We start from the raw sequence: 16,113 nt of genomic DNA, 5'->3' as shown, positions 1-16,113 counted from the left end.
AACCGCGAGCCAAATTTGCCCGAATTGCTGCCGGATTGGAAATATCGATGTGTACGAAAACTGAAGATTTAACGGACGCTCGGATTTGTTTCATTTCTGCAGTTGCTGTCACCCGAAGATGCTGTGGCAACAAAGACTGGGAGGGTGTTTGAGGTTTTTATTTTTGGCCTGTTCCCCTGCAGAAATATTCTTGCTAATCCCTACACACGCGTCGCAAAGACCGAGCTCTCTAAAAGCAATAATATCCTGCCCTGGAAGACGCTTAAAAAGAAAATCTGATTTTCTATTTCTCCGCCTGGCATGCCGCTCCCAAGCCCGTCGGGGGCAGGCACAGCCCTTCCCGCAGCCAGCACCGAGCGGGGGGGCTGCAAAGCAACGGCAAACCCGCCCCGGCCGGAGCGGGGGCCAAGCGCGGTCCTCGCCGCGCCGCGGATATTTCCCCGCTCGGTGACAGCGGCGCGGAAGCCCCGCCGCGCCCGCCCGGCAGAGCAGGAGCTTCGGCGCAGGAACGACCCGCGCGACTTCTTTAGGGGAAAAAAATATTTTCTTTTCTTTCTTTTTTTCTCTGCACCCAAATCAGCCCCTTTGTGACCGGGAAAATGCCCCAGATTTCCGCGGCTGGGACTGCAGCCTCGGAGCACGGACGGCACCTACGCGAGCAGCGGAGCGGGCTGGAAAAGCCGCGCACGCAAAACACCGAGCCGGCGACCCCCCCCCGGCCCCGCGCAGCCCCGGCTCCCCTCGCCTCCGGGCTCCTGCCCCTTCCCCCCCGAAATGAAGGGAAATACCGGCCCGGCAGAAGCGGCGCTGGAAGCCGGCTCGGCGCCTCGGGAGCCCCTTACCTCCGGCCGCGGCGCCGGGCAGGGCCGCCCGCCCGGGCACCCGCGCTATAAACCGCGGTCGCTTTTGTGAGTTTGCCAGCGTTTCCCCCGGCTCTCCCCTTTTGTGTCCCATTGCCATCTAGAGGCCCTGATTAATTAATTTCACACTGCAGCCCCGGAGAAAATTTTCCCACAAACAAGTGGCCGGGAAGACATGTAGCCCCAAAGAAAAGGAGTCAACATCAAGTTCAACAGCATGCGGGAGGCGATTTCCATAACAATCGCGTCTGAGCGAGCAGAAGTGCCCGCGGCGAGGGGCCGGCGGCAGCCCCTGCGCACACAGCCGCCCGCGCTTTCCCAGGCTCCCGAACAATCGCGCACTGTTTGTCTTACAGATGCCAACGTTTGGGCATGGAGGCTGCCTTACGATAACAGAAATAATGAAGAGGGCTGGGGAAGGGGGGCTGGTAAGAGCCGGGGGGGGGGGTGAAGCACTTGGGGCGGGAGAGAGGGGAAAGCAGGGGGAAAAAAAAAAAGGGGGGGGGGGAGATATAAAGCGGCCCGGGGGCACCGGGACGCACCGGGCTGCGCGGCCCCGGCACCGACCTGTTGAGCCCCAGTGGGAGCCCCGGGCCGGGCAGGGCCGGTGGCGGAGCGGGGCGGGAGGCCGCCGAGCCCAGCCCGGCAGAGCCGCCCGGGCCCGGGGGTTTTATCCCCCCCCGAAGCGGGGACTTTCCGCGGGGCAGGAGGGGACGGAGCCGGGTCGGGGGGGGGACGGGACTTCGCCCAAGTTTGGTGCCTCCCCCCTGCCGCCACGCGTTTTCCCACAGCCCCCGGGGAGCGGGGTCCCCGGGCCGGGCAGCGGGGGCCGGGGCCCGGGGTGGCCGAGGCGGTGGTGGACGTGTCCTGCAACCCAAGCAGCTGGGCCCCGCCGGGCATTGTCCCCACGGAGCCCGTGGCCATTGTTCCCGGCGCTGCGGGAGCCGGAGGGAGGGCAGCTTTCCACGCCTCGGGCCCCTCCTCGCCCCCACCCCGCCACTCGCACCGGGCCGGCCGGAGCGCAGCCTTTAATCCGGAAAAAAATAAAAAATAAAATAAAACAACCCCCCCCCCCGCCGAAGGGCCCAGGTGGGGGGAGGCTCGCGGTCCCCCCTCGCGGACTTCCTCCAACTCGGGAGGACCGGGGCGGGAGGGGGGGCGCCCGGGGAGGGGGCGGCTGCCGGTGCCCGCGCAGCCCGGCCGCCCCGGCGAGGAGCGCCGGTGCCCTGGGCGGGGAGTTCGCAGCGGGGCAGGGAGAGGGGAGCGGAGGCGGGGAGGGGGGTGGGGGGTATTTACCTCCCTCCGCACAGCTGCATCCTTAATGACTTAGCGGCAGCGTGCGCCGAGAGCCGCCGGGCTGGGGGACCGGCGCCGTCGGGGGCGGGGGCTGGGGGAAGCGGACACGTCTGCCCGGGGCTGCAACGTGCGGCTCCCCCGGGGGGACCGGGCCGGGCCCCTCGGGGCGGCGGTGCTGCCCACCACACATCCATTTTGTCCCTTTTGGAAATGGAGATGCGAGAGAGGAGGGAAAATGCGCCCTTTTTTTTTTTTTTTTTTTCCTCGCTTTCTCCATATTTTGCTACGTAAGGCATGACGTCCTCACGTCGGGAGCGGGATAGGTTAGCCCTGCGCTTGTGGTGATGCACGGGGCTGGGGGGCGCGGGAGGCGGGGGCGACTCCGGCAGCAAGAGCTAAAAATAACGGGGATTTTATATATATATATTAAAAAAAAAAATCCCGGTGACCCCGCCGGGTGCAGCCCCGCAAGGGCAGCGGGAGGCAGGCGGGGGGGCCGGATCCGGATCCGCCGGGCCCCGAGCACTGCGGGTCCCCCAGGGCTCGGGCACCCCCGGGGCCGGATCCGGAGCGGAGCCGGGCGCTCGGTGCTCCTGCTGCCTTCACCCCCCCGCGGCGGGAGGCCGCCGGCAGCGCCGGGAAGAGGCTCCGCCGCGCCCGGTCCACCCCGGCGCACCGGGAGAGCCGGGCCAGGAGCGGTTCCCGGGGCCGGCTCCCGAGCCCGGGCCGGATTTTTCCTCTATTCATGGAAATTCAGCAGAAATTGGCTATTTCGTAATTATTATTAATAATAATAATAATAATAATAATAATAATAATAATAGAAGCACCGCAAAGCCCTGTGCTGTCAGTGCCTCTCCGCTGCGGAGGGGCCGGGAGCAGAGGGCGATCGCTCCCTCCGGCGCACCGCGATTTTCGTAGCGCTTTGAAAATCGGTGTCCGCAAACGGGACGCGGCGCAGAGCCGAGGCGGGGGGCGGGAGGGGGGGTCGGCTCCCGAAATCCGGCCTGGGGAGCGGGGCAGCGGGGGCGGGGGGGGAAGCCCTGCCGCAAAGGAGCCGGGGAGCGGCGCGGGGGTCGGCCAGGCTGCGGAGCGGGGAGGCGCGGGGGACGCGACCCGCAAGCGTCGGGGGCCCCGCTGCAGCTAACGACACCAGGGAGCCCGGGGCCGTGGGGGTGCTCCCCCCCCCCCCCGCCCCCGGCCCCGCCGCTCCAGCCGCTGCGGAGCCGGCAGCGAGCCCGGGGCGCTGCTCCCTCCCCGGCCCGACGGCCCCGGTGCGGGCGAAGCGGCCTCCCCGGCTCTGCCGCCGCGGGGCCCGGCGCTGCGGGGGGGCTTTGCCGGGCTCCGTGCTCCCCGCAATGAGCCGCGCTTATGCATTTCCCCCTCAACGAATATTTCTCCCGGCGGGGCTGGGGGCCGGCGGGTCGCCCTGTCCCGTTCTCCCGCCTCCCGCCCCGTCTAACCGGGGCTTCGCACGGGCCCGGCGGGGCGGCTGCCCCGTGTCCGGCCGCCCATCACCCCCCCGCCGGCTCCCGAGGCCCCCGGGCCTGGTCCCGGTGAAGCGCCTCGCTCACCGGCCCCTCCAGCCCCGCGGTACCGAGCACAGGGCGGCCCGGGCCCTCCCGGCGGGGGGGGCGGCGGTTTTTGGCTTCCCGATAACGTTTTGATCAAAAATGCATTTAGAGGCGCACGCCGCGCTGTGCCATGAATATTTCAGTGCTTTTGCAAAACAGCAAAGTGGGTGTTCGTGGGGGGGGGGGGGGGGGGGGAGAGGGCCCGGGAGCCCCCGCCCCGGCTCGGCGCCCGCCCCGCACGAGGGATCGTTAAACGACTCCGCAAAACCCTGGAGCCGGGAGCGGCCGCGGCACCGGGAGGGGCCCGGTCCTCCCCGTCGGGCCGGAGCTGGGCGCTCCGGAGCGGCCCCACCGCGGGGACGCGCAGCGCCCGGTGCGGAGCACGGCGATGGGGGGGCCGGGGGGGGGCAGGGCCGCCTGGCCCCGGACCCTGCGCCGTCCCCTCCCGGGGCGTCCCCGGCAGTGCCACCACCCCCAGGGACGGGAGCATCAGCCCACGGCGCCTTTCCCAGAGCCCGGCTGGCTGGGATGCGGCACAGCTCGCCCTGGGATCCGGGGAGGGGACGGTCCCCCCCCCCCCCCCCCCAGACTAGGCCCATCCTCATTCCCCCAGCGAGGGAGCGACGGGATCGCGATGTCCGCCCGGAGCCCCGACGGCGCGTCCTCTCCCTGCCAGCGCTGCGGAGGCGCCCGGGAAGGATCCGGCACCGAGGAGGGTGCGGCCGCAGCCCCCCCCCCCCCCGCCCCCGCAGGTAACGGGGCTGCACCGGCACAGCTCGCCGGCCAGCGGGGAAGGGGCACGCCGGGCCGCGGGGCAGGCAGCGACGGAGGTGGGGACATGCCACCGTGGAGCGAGGTGACGCCAGGGCCCTGCAGCACGGATGGGTGGGGGACATGGAGCGGACTCGGGCACCCCGTCTTGTCCCAGCACTGTCCCGAGCCCTGTCCCCTCAATCTGGAGCGATCCAGGGCTGCGCGGAGCCGGAGGCCCCTCGCTGCAGCTCTTGGTGGTGCTCGGTGGCGGGTCCTGCCAGCAGGTCAGCGCCGTGCCGGGGGTGGGAGGCGGGCAGGGACGTGCGGCCACCTTGATGCAAGGCCAGAGCAGGCCCGGGGACCCCCCCACACCGTCCCACGGGGTTTGCAGCCAGGACTGTCACAGCAGGGCGTTGCTGGACCTGCAGGGAGCCGGGGTGACGCGTGGCTCCGGTCTGCTCCCGGTCTCCCGCCACATCCCGCGGACGCTCCGGGTCCCCGCTGTGGGACGCGGAGGCTCCCCAGCAGCCCCGGCCCCTCCCCGGGGCTCACCTCGCCCCGACATTTCCTGGCGCTCACTCCATGCCGGCGGGTTGCCATAGCAAATCTAAATCTTACCAACAAGACGAGGAGAGAAGCCTGATTAGCATATATTCAAATGAACCACGCGATAATGCAAACCATAAATCACGCAGCCGTTGCTATTCAGTCGGCGTCTCCAGCCCCGGCCCCCACGCTCTCCCGCGTGTCTCCGGGCCTCTTCGCGCTCAGACACCCGCTCCCAGCTGCAGAGCCGCCCTGGGCGGCCCGGGGCCCCTCCGGCAGCGAACGGCCCGGGATGGGGGCTGCCAGCCGGGTGGGACCCGTCCCCGCTGCCCGGCGAGGGCCTGGGCCGCAGTCACCCATGGGTGGCCTGGGCCTCCATCGCCCGGGCCTCCCTCCTCAGCCGGGGACCCAGCGGCCTTGAGGCTGTGCCCGCAGCCCCCCGGTGCCCCCAGGCCTCGGGGTGACCCGGTTCCCCCCTCCTCAGTGGCCGCTGCACGGCCCCCCCCCGGGCGAGGAGCCCCTCGAGGCAGCACCCATCACCGTGCCGTCGTGGCGCCTCGCGAGCAAGGGGGCAGCCCCAGTCCAGGCTGCGCGTCCGCCTCCCTCTCCGGGCTCTGCCAAACCGCACGACCTCTCCCCAGGATCAGTCTCCTCCCACGTTTCAATCCCGAGCCTCCGGACACGGAGGGGGCTGCCCAGCGCGGCCCCCCCAAGCAGCTCACGCCACGCGCCCGGACACCCCCACGGCTTTATTGGTGAGAACATAATAAATAGAAAAAGAGTCCCCGGGCGGGCGGCGCGGCACGGCGTGGCGGGGCGGGCGCAGACCCTCTGCCCTCCCGCGCGGGGCTGGGGGCCGCAGGCAGCCCCCCGCCCACCACCCGCGCAGGGGGAGGCCGGCTGCGGCGCGACGCTGGCGCTCAGCCCTGCTGCCACCCCGCGGCATCTCCCGGCCACGTCCCGGGGACGGCGGGACGCAGGGGACCGCGTGCCACCGGCGGGGAAGCGCTGCGAAGGGCGGGGGGGGGGGGACGGGCGGCGTGTGCGGGGGCTTCCCGGGGACGCGGCCGCGGGGAAAGCGGGGGGCTGCCCCCCCCCGCCCCGGTACGTGCAGGCAGCCGGGCGCCGCGGCCTCGCTATCTCTGCCAGGCGTCCGCCGCCTGCGCCCGGCGCCCGGGGCCCCCGGCCCGCTGCTCCTCCGCCAGCAGCCGCGCCGGGCCCAGCGCGTAGGCGTAGCCCTTGGCGTAGTCCTCCCGCGGCTGGAGGTCGCCGGGGCCGCGGGGGGCTTCGCCCAGGGAGGACAGGCCGCCCAGGGGGGGCTGGGGGGGCCCCGCGGGGCAGCTGAGCCCCGGGGAGACCCGCTCCGACTTGATGCTGATGGCTTGCGGCTGCGGGGGGCTGCTGGGGGCCGGGGCCGGCTCTTCGGCGGCGACGATCCTGCCGCCGACCCTGGGGAGAGACGGGAGAGGGGGTGAGGCTGGGCCCCCCCCCCGTGCAGCATCCCTCGCGGAGGAGCCCGGGGTGGGGACAGGCGGGACCTCGTGCCGCCGCTCCTCCCGAGCGGGGCTGAGACCCGCCAAACTCACCTCCTGTACCAGCTCCTCGCTCCCGCCCTGCTCCAGCCCGGAGCCCGGGACCCGGGGGGGGCTGTGAGGCTCCCAGCCCGGGGGGCACCCGCTTCCCAGGCGGCTCCCACCCCCACGCTGGCACGGCCGCTGGGAGCCTGCCGTGCGCCGGCGCGCGGAGGTGGGGGCAGCTCCCGGGGGCAAACCCGGCTTTAAATAGGCTCCGGCGGCAGCGGCCGGGCTGGGACCCGGCGGGTGGGAGGATTCCCAGGGGCAGCGGGGTCCCAGCGCTGGGACCGTGGTCCCGCGGGGGCAGCAGCTCCGACCCCCACCCCGTCCCCCCGCCCGCGGCCGTCCCCGTCCCCGTCCCTGTCCCCGCCGGTCCTTACCCCAGTGCCGCCACGTCCCGCGGGTGCTGCCAGGCCGCCGCGGTGCCGGGCTGCAGGAAGCCGGGGGGGGCCGGGGCCTCGCCAGCCCCGAACTCTGCCGAGCAGGAGGCCGAGAGTGAGCAGGAGCCGGGCCGGGGGGGGGGGGGCCGGGGCCGGGGGGGGCAGCGCTCACCTGCTTGGGCCGAGGCGAGGAAGGGGAAGCCGGCGAGGCCGTGGGTCGCGCTGCCCGGGGCGAGCACGGGGCTCAGCGTCTGCAGGCCGGGGTAGAGCGGCCGCTGCGGGGACACGGCGATGCTCCGGACCTGACGGGGACGGCCTGGGGGGTCCCCCCCCCGCGGCGTTCCCGTGCCCCCCCAGCAGAGCCGGGGCGCTGGGGGCGATGCAGCAAGACGGGAGTGGTGGGGATCCTCGCGGGAGCACGGCCGGGGGGGGGGGGGGATGCCCGCGTGGGGACGGGGGATTTGGGAAGCCCCGGGGGTGCAGCCAGGCAGGGGCTGGGGGAAGCACTGCGGCCGCCCGCCCGGCTCCCGCGGCCGTGGGCATCCTGCGGGCACCGGGCCCCCCCGGGGGACTCACCGCGGCGCTGGCACCGCTCCGGCCGCTCGCCAGGCTGCCCTGGGCTTCGCCGCGACGCCCTTCGGCCCCCAGGTAAAGGGGGGGCGGCGTCTTGGTGGCCAGGGCTCGGCCGAGGTTGCCGGGAGAGAAGAGGGGGTAGCCGAGACCTGCAGGGCGAGAGGCGGATGCGGGGGGGGGGGGGGGTCCGGCCCCCGCGGCCATGCCCGGGCGTCGCGGGGCTGGACACGGCACCGCTGCGCCTGCAAACCCGCCGGGCCCGGGGCGAGCAGCATGCGACCCCCCCGCCCCGGCCGGGCCCCCGCCGCCAGCCCCCGCCGCCGCCTCCACGGGGGGCGGCTGCAAACCCCCCCTGCGGCCCCGGGGGTTTCCGCTGGTCAAGCCCCGGCGTCACTTTTTCCAGCCGCTTTTGCACCGGGTGGCACCGGGGCGGCTGGGCCGGGCGGGGGGCGATGCCAAGGCCCCCCCGGGCAGCGCGGTCGCCCGGCCCCGAGGGCAGCGGGGGCTCGGGGTGCTCGGGGCCCCCCGGGCGCGCGGCGGTGGCCGTGACTCAGCACCGCGCGGGAAGCAGCTGGAGGGCGGCCGGGGCTGGCGGTGCCGCAGCTGCCGCCGGCGCTACCTGCCCTCGCCCACGCGCCGGCCCCGGGCCCGGCAAGTCCCCGGCAGCCGCCGGCGGCCCAGCTTTGCATGCCGCGGCCGGGGAAAACCCGCGCGGGACACGGGATGCGGTGCAGGCGTGGGGGCTGCCAACGAGCCCCGGCGTGCCGCACCCGGCTGGCAAAGACCCCCAAACCCTTCCCCGCGCGGGGAAACTGAGGCACGGCGGGCGGCGAGCCGGCGATGCCAGCGGCGGCTGCAATCCTACCTGGCGGCAGCGGCCCCGGCGAGCGTCCCGACGGCTGCCCGGGCTTCGGCACGGCCGGCTTGAAGGCGGGCGGGCGGCCGTGGCTCTGCGGGGAGCCGCCGAGGGCCCCGTCCGGCGGGGAGCCGCCGTAGGCTGCTTCGTGGCCCGGCAGCGGCGCCGGGGGCTGCGGGGCGAAGCGGGGGGCCGGCGTCAGGGCCGGGGAGCCGCCGGCACGGCCGGGTCGCGGTGGGGGCCCCTCCGCCCCCCCGACTCACGTAGAAGCGGGGCCGCACCACCGTCAGGTCCACGCCCTCGCTCGGCCGCCGCGTCCTGTCCCCGGCGTCGGGCGCCTCGTCCAGCTCCAGCTCGGGGCCCTCCAGCCCCAGCCCCTTGCGCTTGAGCGTCTGCGGGGCGGCGGGGCGCTGAGCGGGGCCCCCGCGCCCCCCCGGCCCCGCGCCGCCCGCCGCGCCGCCCCGGCTACCTCGAGGATGTCGGAGTTGGTGCGGCTCTCGTGCGGCTCGCTGTACTCGGTGTACTTGAGCAGCACCTTGTCCATGTCGGTGCTGGCGTACTGGAAGAGGCGGTTGGTGCTGTTGAAGATGATGAGGGCGATCTCGCAGTCGCACAGCACGCTCAGCTCGTACGCCTTCTTCATCAGCCCGAACTTCCGCTTGGTGAAGGTCACCTGCAGCGCGGGGGGGGGACTCGGCGCTGCCCTGGGGCCACCGACCGGGCACCCCCCCCCCCCAACGCCGGGAGCCACCACCGAGGGAGCCCATCGCCCGTGGCCTCAGGCCTGGCGGCGGCTCTCCGGCAAGGCGCGGGAAAAGCTGCTGCGCCTCTTCCACGGCCTCTCCCGCGGCCCCGGCAGCACCGCCGGCCGGCTCCCCGCGCCCGCCGCGCCGCGGCTCTCACCTGCCGGTTCCGCTGATCCAGGATCCGGCTGATCTGTATTTTTTTCCGGCCCATCTCTGCCGCCCGTGCGCGCCGGGGGGGCTGCGAGGGAGCGAGGAGCCGCCGAGCGCCCGCGGAGACCTGCCCTCCGCCGTCGGCACGTGCCTCCTCAGCCCTCCGCAGGCGGCAGCCGGCGGCCAAAAATAAGCTGGGCTGAAAAATAAGTTTTCGGAGGAAGTTTCGCTTTCAGTGGCATTTCCCAGCTTTTCAGCGCAGGTTGGTCGAAAAGCGACCCAAAAAAAGAAAAAAGAAAAGATTGGGAAATTCTGTTGCGGAGGGCGGGGGAAAAAATCCCCTGGGCTCCGCTGAGCGGCTGCACCACCCCAGCGGCCCCCGCAGCCCCTCTGAGCTCGGCGGGCAGCGGCCCCGGCACGGGCAGGACCCCCGGCACAGGCAGGACCCCCGGTGCCCGGCACCCGGCCGATGCCGGCGGCCCGCGGCGCGGTGCGAAGGCGCGGGGCTGTGCCGAGGCCGCCCCGCGCTCGTGCTGCCGATTTCCACCGCCGGCTCTGCCCGACGGGGAGGCCGGTTATATGGAGGCCGGGCTGGCGGCAGGGAGGGGTCTCCCTGAAACAAAGGGGGCGTTTTTAGGCTCGAGGGTATTTTTTTAATACTTTTTTTTTTTTTTTTTTGGTATCACGAATAGGCTAAATTTGCCCTCCGGCGTTCGCGGGCCAGGAAGTGGCTCCACGAGACGACGGCAAAGCGAAACCACCCACCTCCTCGGGCCACGTGAGCCGGGGGCGGCCGGGCGGGGGGCCGCGGACCCCTGTCCCCCCCCGCTGCCACCTGCCACTGCTCCTCCCGCTCCCCGGACCCCCCTCCATCACCGTCCCGGCCGATGCGGGGACGGATGCGGTCCTGGGTGCCCCCACTACCCGCGGGCATCGGCACCGCCCCGCAGCCGGCTCGTGGCCCCCCGCCGCCCCACGGGCCCCGGCACAGCCCGCTCCCCTCTCTCGAGCGTGCTGCCATTTACCGTCTTGCTCCGCTGCTATATTTAGCGGATCAAAACTAATTTTAATTTATGGAAGGAAATTGTGCTGCGGTTCCCACGGCCCTGCTGCCACCCCCGGCCCGGGCCCACGCAGGGCGCGAAGGTACGGCCGGGCGGCCCGGCACGGCACGGCATGGCCGGAAGAGCCAGCTATTCCCCCGGGAAAACCCGGAGGTTTTCCCAACCGTTCCCGCTGGCTCGGCGCGGACACCTGCGGCGGGGGCGCGCGGCCGGGGCTGGCGCAGGTAGGTGCCCCCGGCCGCAGGGGCTCTGGACTCGCCCCCCTGCCCCATCCCACGCTCTTTCCTTCCAGGTGTGGAAAAGGGAGTTTTTCCCCCGGAAAGGCCCTGGCTCGAGGCCGGTTTGGCCCTTGCAGGCGAGACGCTGCCGCGCGGCCCCGCACGCTGCACGCCAACGGCACCCGGGTGAGCTGCCCCCGCTCCCGGCCCGGAATAGCGGCCGGAGGAGGGAGGCGCGAAGGAGAGAAGGGGAAGCGGCAGAGCGGCGCTGCCAGGATGGGCCCCGGCCCCACGTGCCGGGCTGGAGCGGCCGCCCGCCGCCGCGGCCTCCTGCAACCCGCGGGGCCGTTTCGTCAGCCGCCTCCCCGAGCAGCTCGTTACCGCGCCGGCGAGCGGGGCGGCTCCGGTCCCTGGGGCATCGCCCGGCCCCGGCCCCCGCGTCGCCCCGCACGGCGGGTGTTCGCCAGGGCTCTGCCCGGCCGCGGCGGTGCCGAGGCCCCCGGGGGCTCCCGGGACCCCGGCCAAGGCGGTTGCAGCGCGGGGGCTTCCCTGCCAGGTATTAAAGGTCTGGGAGGGAAGGGGGAGGGTTTCACTCTAGATTTTAATTGCTTCGCCCGTGCAATAAGGCGATAAGCAGCATTACGGCTGCAGGCGATTACTGCAGCCCGCGGCGAGGCCTCGCCGACCAAGCCCCATCCCCTGCCGGGGGGACGCGACGGCACCGTCACCGTGCACGAGCCCGGCAAACCCCCGTGCCGGCACAAGCAGAGCCTCCGAGGCAGCTTCGAGGGCTCCTGCCCGCGTCAGGCCCGGGTGGAAGCCGGCTTGTCCCCCCCGCGCCGCGTCCGAGGGAGGCAACGCTCGGCCCTGCGGTGCCTGGCGCCCGCGGCCTCGCGCCCTCCCACGCGCGCGTATCTTTAGCCCGGGCTCGCTGCGCTCTCGCACGCACCGGCCGCGTTTCCACCCCGGCGCGCGGCGGCTTTACGAGCTGTCGCTGCGTCGGCCGCGCCGGAGCGGCGTGTTTTCCCGAGCGCTGCGGCACAGCCCTGGGCGGCAGCAGGGACCGGCGGCAGATCCGGCGTGCCGGGTGCCAGGGACGCGGCAGCACCGGCTGCCAGGGCCGTGCAGCCCCGTCGGGTGCTGAGCGGCCCCAGAAACGCAGCTGGAGTCGATGAATTTGAGAAATTCACCCTAAATCCACGTGCAGTGTCTGAGCCGGGTCCCGGGCCGCCGGGGAAAGGGGCTGCCTGCTTCCCGCTCGTCTCCGGGGGGAAAGGAGGATGGGAAGGGCAGTTCCCCCCCGCCCTGCCAGCGCGGCCGGGCGCTCGGAGCTGGACTCGTGCCGTCCTCGCCCTCCCCACGTGCTCGCACTGAAACAGCCACTGCTCCTTGCCAAGGCTGGGCACAGCCTCCCCCGGAGCTCGCTGCATCTCCCCACCTCCGCTTCCCCCCCCCCCCCCGGGGCATTTGGGGGCAAAACGGGGAAAAAGTCCATCATTTTTTGCCAAGCAACTGAGATTTTGCTGCAAACGTGAAACCGGACAGCCGAGGACGCCTGGGGAGAAGGGGCGGCGAAGCGAGGGGCCGGCAAGTGCCCGCCGTCGGCGTCCGGTGCCCCCCGGCCCGGCGCTCCCGGGGAGCCGCACGGCGCGAACAGCGTCCCGAGGCCGGCGCGGGGGAAAGGCCACGTTCGCCAGCGCTGCTGCGGGGGCTCGGCGGGCCCGGCTGCTTTTTATAGCTTGTTTAAACAAGCGCCCAGTATAAACCGGAGGGCAGGCGAGCGGGAAAGCCGGGAGGAGCCGCCGGGAAGCGGGGAGGGAGGCAGCCGGCAGCCCGGCCGGCCCCGGCCCCGGCCCCGGCCCTGGCCCTGGCCCCGCGCGGGTGATGCAGAGCGAAAGTCCCTTCCCCTGCAGGCACCGCCGCTGCCCAGGGCGCTGCTGGCGAAACTGCCGCCATGGGCGGAGGCTTTTCGGTTCCCAAATGACTGTGCGGAAGGAGGACGGCTGCTCGCGGACCCGCAAAGCGAGACAGCTTTTCCCCTTCGCTTGGAAAGGCCGGTGCGCGCGCGAGCCCTGCCAGCCGTGATGCTCCGTCCAGCGCTCGCGGCCCACGGGGACCCGGCGGCCGGCGTGGGGAAGGGGCTGCTCCTGCCCGCGCTGCGCTGGCCCGCGCTAGAGCCGGCTGCACTTTGGGAAATGGTGCATGTTTGCTGCCGGGGCAGCCCTGAGCTGTGCCCGCTGGCCTCAGCCCATCGGCGTGGCGTTTGGGCTGCACGGGTTGCAAACCCACGCAGGGCTCTTCCTGAGAATGCCGTAATTAGTCTTGCGAAGAGGAGGGAAACTCAAGGGTCTCAAATACAGTAATTCCACCGCCACCGCCGCCTTCCGGGTGTAAATCAGGCCCAAACGCAACTCGGCCTCTCCGCCGCGCTCCAGCCCTCGGCCCACGCGCCCGCCGCTGCTGCCCGTCCTGCCGGCACAGCGATCCCTGCTCCGTGACGGCTTCGATCCCGCTCTGCTTCAATTCCCGCTCTCCTTGCGCGGGAGCCGCGTGCGTTGTCCCGCCGGCAGCCAGGCAGCCGGACCCAGCTCCTGGGTCGCCCCGGCTCCCCGTCCCACGGCGGCGGCTCCGGTGCCCGCGCGGTTCTCACCTGCCTGCCGCAAGCTGAATCCATCACCGTAAAACCCGTCTCCCGAACCAGCAGCTCTGGGAAACTGTCCCTCATTAAAAGCGTGAAGCCCTGGGGACAGGCACTCGCTGGCAATCGGTCGCAGCGGGCAGGAGGATCCGGCGGCGGATCCGCCGCCCTCTCCCCGGAGGGCCGTGCAACGCAGCGAGCCTCCCCGCACTGGGACAGCTTGGGAACGTCACGCGCTGGGAAGGAAGAGCCGCGGCGGGGTCGGGTCCCGCTCGGGAGCAGCCGGGCACCGCGCCGGGTCTCGGCGGCTCGGCGCCTGCTATAAACCCTGGACAAGTGCAACGGCCCAGCAGAGCGAGCGGGAGATTGGGCACCGGGTCCTGCCGAGCTCAGCGGGGCGGCGGAGGGGAAGGGGCGAGGAGGGGACACCTGGGAAAGTCGGGAGGGGACACAGCCGCGCTGGGTGACGGTTTCAGTGCTCCCAGCAAGCGTGTCAGCGTCTGCTGGACGCGTCCTCTGCGGCGGGTGGAAATCACACCAAACCCAGTCAATAACCACCGTCCTGGGCGTTTTCCGGGGGTGCTGGGCCACGGTGCGGCCTGCCAGCCCGCGGCGCGGCATCGCGCTGTGACACTGGGGCACCCGCACTGGGACATGCTGCGAGGGCCCTGCGCCGCGGAGCCGGGGCCTGACGTGCCGCCGCGCAGGCAGCCCCGCTGCCCCGTGCCTCAGTTTCCCCCGGCGGCGGGAGGGCTCGGCCCCGCGCCCGGAGGCCTGGGGGGGCCCGGTGCGGCGGGGAAGCGGGGGGAGGCCGAGGCCGGGCCGGGGCCCCGCGGCCGCCTGGCAGGCTGCACTTTTGGGTTAAACTCAGGCGTTCCTCTCTGCGCAGACACGAGTAAAAATAACCGCCCCGAGCACAGCACAAACCACAGGCTTTTTATAGCGCGCCATCCCGAGACGGCGGGGCGCGGGGACAGGGCCTCGCCGGGCCCCGGGCAGCCGCCGGGCGCCGGCCCCGCCGCACCGGCACCCCCGCCGGGCCGCGCCGCGCCGCACCGGGCCGGGCCGCACCGGGCCGCGCCGGCACCGCTCCCCCAGCCCTGCGCCCCGACGGCGCGGCCGCGCCGGCCGCATGCGGGGCCGCTGGCCGCGGGTGAGGGGCTCCGTCGGGCCGGAGCGGCCCGGACCCCGCCGGTACCGGCACCCACCGGCACCCCGCGGCGGAGCGCGGCCCGACGGCACCCGCAGGACGCTGCCGCCCCGGGGCAAGCTGCTGGCGCATGGGCCGGTCCCGGAGGCCGTGCCCGGTCCCCCCTCTCCGGGGCTGGGGCAGCTCCGCGCCCCGGTGCGCCCGGGACCCCCCGGTGCACCGGAGACCCCCCTCCCCGTGCGGGACGCACACCTGGACACCGGCTCTTCCTCCTTGGCAAGTCCCCGCCGGCACGGCCGCGGGTGTCCGGCGCTGCAGCGGAGCCGGCCCGGCCCCGGTCGGGTCGGGGTCGGGGTCGGGTCCTGGTCCTGGTCCCGATCCTGGTCCCGATCCTGGTCCCGGTCCCGGTGCAAGTCCCGGGAGCTGCCCGTCGCCACCGCCTGCCCCAGCCGCGCCGGCTGCATTTGCATAGCCCCGCCCGCCGCCGGGAGAGATTTGCATAGCGCTGCCGGGCTGGCTCGCCATTGGCGGCCGCCGCGGGGCTGGTTTGCATAGCCCCGCCCCCTCCGGGAAGGGGGCGGAGTGAGGTGTGCGGGGGGCTGGGGGGGCTGCGCTGGGGGGAGGTTTGGGGGGGCCGAATTGGGGGGCTGGGGGCGGATTTGGGGAGTCTGGGCAGGGGGGAGGCTTGAGGGGCTGGGGGCGGCTGGGGGACAGATTTGGGGGGCTGGGGGCAGCTGGGGGGCAGATTTGGGGGGCCTGGGGGGGTCTGGGCTGGGGGGGAGGTTTGGGGGTCCATGGGGGGGCTACAGCCTGAAATGTGGACGAGAACTGGGGGACTTGGGGGGCTGAGATGGGGGTGGCATGTGGGGGCCTAGCCTGGGGGGCTGCAGGCAGGGGTGGGAGTGAGGGCTGAGGGGGACTGGGGTCAGGGGTGGGGGGTCGGGGGGGGCAGGCTGGGGAGCTGCAGCCTGGGCTGGGGGTGAGGTCTGGGGGGGGCCAGGGCCCAGGGTCGGTGCCCTCATCGGGGGGCCCAGGCCCAGGCTGCGGGGAGGGGGTCTGGGCCTTGAGTCTGCACCACAGCACCCCGGACCCACCCCTGCATTTTGGGGGGGGTCTCCTGCTCCCCGGCACCGCCGGCTCCCTGCGCACCCACCGGCGAGCCCGGCCGCGGGGCTGACGTGCAGCTCCCAAAGGGGACGGCTAATTCACTCGCTCTTTCCTTCTTTTATCTTTTACTTGTGCAAACGGCGTGATTGACCCCGCGGAGACGTCTGGGCCCCCCCGAGCCCTCCGCTGGGCCGGGGGCTCCTTCCCTCCCGCACCCCGACCCCCCCGGCGCTGCCCTGAAACCTCGAACAGAGGGAGCCGGCGGGAAGCGCCTGCCCCGGGCACGCGGCAGGGACCCGCTGCAGCCCCAGGGCCCGCTCGGGGCGAGGGCTGGGGGTCCGGGCGCCGGGCAGAGCGCGTGGCCCCCGCCCGCGTGCCGGGGGCCGGGGGCGGCCGAGCGGGGCTCCCCCCCGGCGGCGCTGGCAGCGGGGGCTCCCGCGGGGCGCGCACGTGTTTACCGCCGCGCCGGGCACCTGATGCAAGCGCCGGGCTCGCGTTGCGTGAGCGGGGCGGCAGCTGCCAAGGGCCGGCGGAGGGGCTGCTCGGCTCCCCCCCGGCCCCCCGGGACCCTCGGGGCGGCGGCGGAGCGGGGGGCTCCAGCCTGCCCTGCCGGGTCGCCCAGGTGCTG

General features: G+C 73.2%; 1 protein-coding gene across 2 annotated transcripts; it reads right to left on the bottom strand.

Annotated features, from left to right (window-relative positions):
- Nucleotides 1-6,971: 6,971 nt before the first annotated feature.
- On the bottom strand, nucleotides 6,972-14,840 carry MEF2B (myocyte enhancer factor 2B). 2 transcript variants are annotated; one of them, XM_064497498.1, is made up of 8 exons: nucleotides 14,631-14,840; nucleotides 9,316-9,507; nucleotides 8,882-9,085; nucleotides 8,676-8,804; nucleotides 8,422-8,584; nucleotides 7,560-7,705; nucleotides 7,156-7,258; nucleotides 6,972-7,077 (listed from the first exon to the last, which is right to left on the bottom strand). In XM_064497498.1, the coding sequence occupies exons 2-8, from the start codon at nucleotides 9,367-9,369 to the stop codon at nucleotides 6,980-6,982; spliced, it is 897 nt and encodes a 298-aa protein (XP_064353568.1). In that variant the 5' UTR covers nucleotides 9,370-9,507; nucleotides 14,631-14,840; the 3' UTR covers nucleotides 6,972-6,979. The 2 variants fall into 2 exon arrangements, with proteins under 2 accessions (XP_064353568.1, XP_064353569.1); XM_064497499.1 differs by lacking the exon at nucleotides 14,631-14,840 and having other exon boundaries at nucleotides 9,316-9,598.
- Between the last annotated feature and the right edge of the window lie 1,273 nt (nucleotides 14,841-16,113).

Source organism: Dromaius novaehollandiae, chromosome 25, assembly GCF_036370855.1.
Source record: "Dromaius novaehollandiae isolate bDroNov1 chromosome 25, bDroNov1.hap1, whole genome shotgun sequence".
NCBI lineage: Eukaryota > Metazoa > Chordata > Aves > Casuariiformes > Dromaiidae > Dromaius > Dromaius novaehollandiae.
Note: the sequence above shows the minus strand (reverse complement) of the source record. Positions and strands in the feature narration are given on the sequence as shown.

Bases quoted from the DNA above. Each gene is read 5' to 3' on its own strand.
- MEF2B (XM_064497498.1), bottom strand. From the start codon at position 9,369: ATGGGCCGGAAAAAAATACAGATCAGCCGGATCCTGGATCAGCGGAAC. The intron at 8,805-8,881 runs GTAGCCGGGGCG...GCCGCCCCGCAG, and splicing joins CCAACTCCGACATCCTCGAG to ACGCTCAAGCGCAAGGGGCT. The intron at 7,078-7,155 runs GTGAGCGCTGCC...CCTGCTCGGCAG, and splicing joins CCTCGCCTCGGCCCAAGCAG to AGTTCGGGGCTGGCGAGGCC.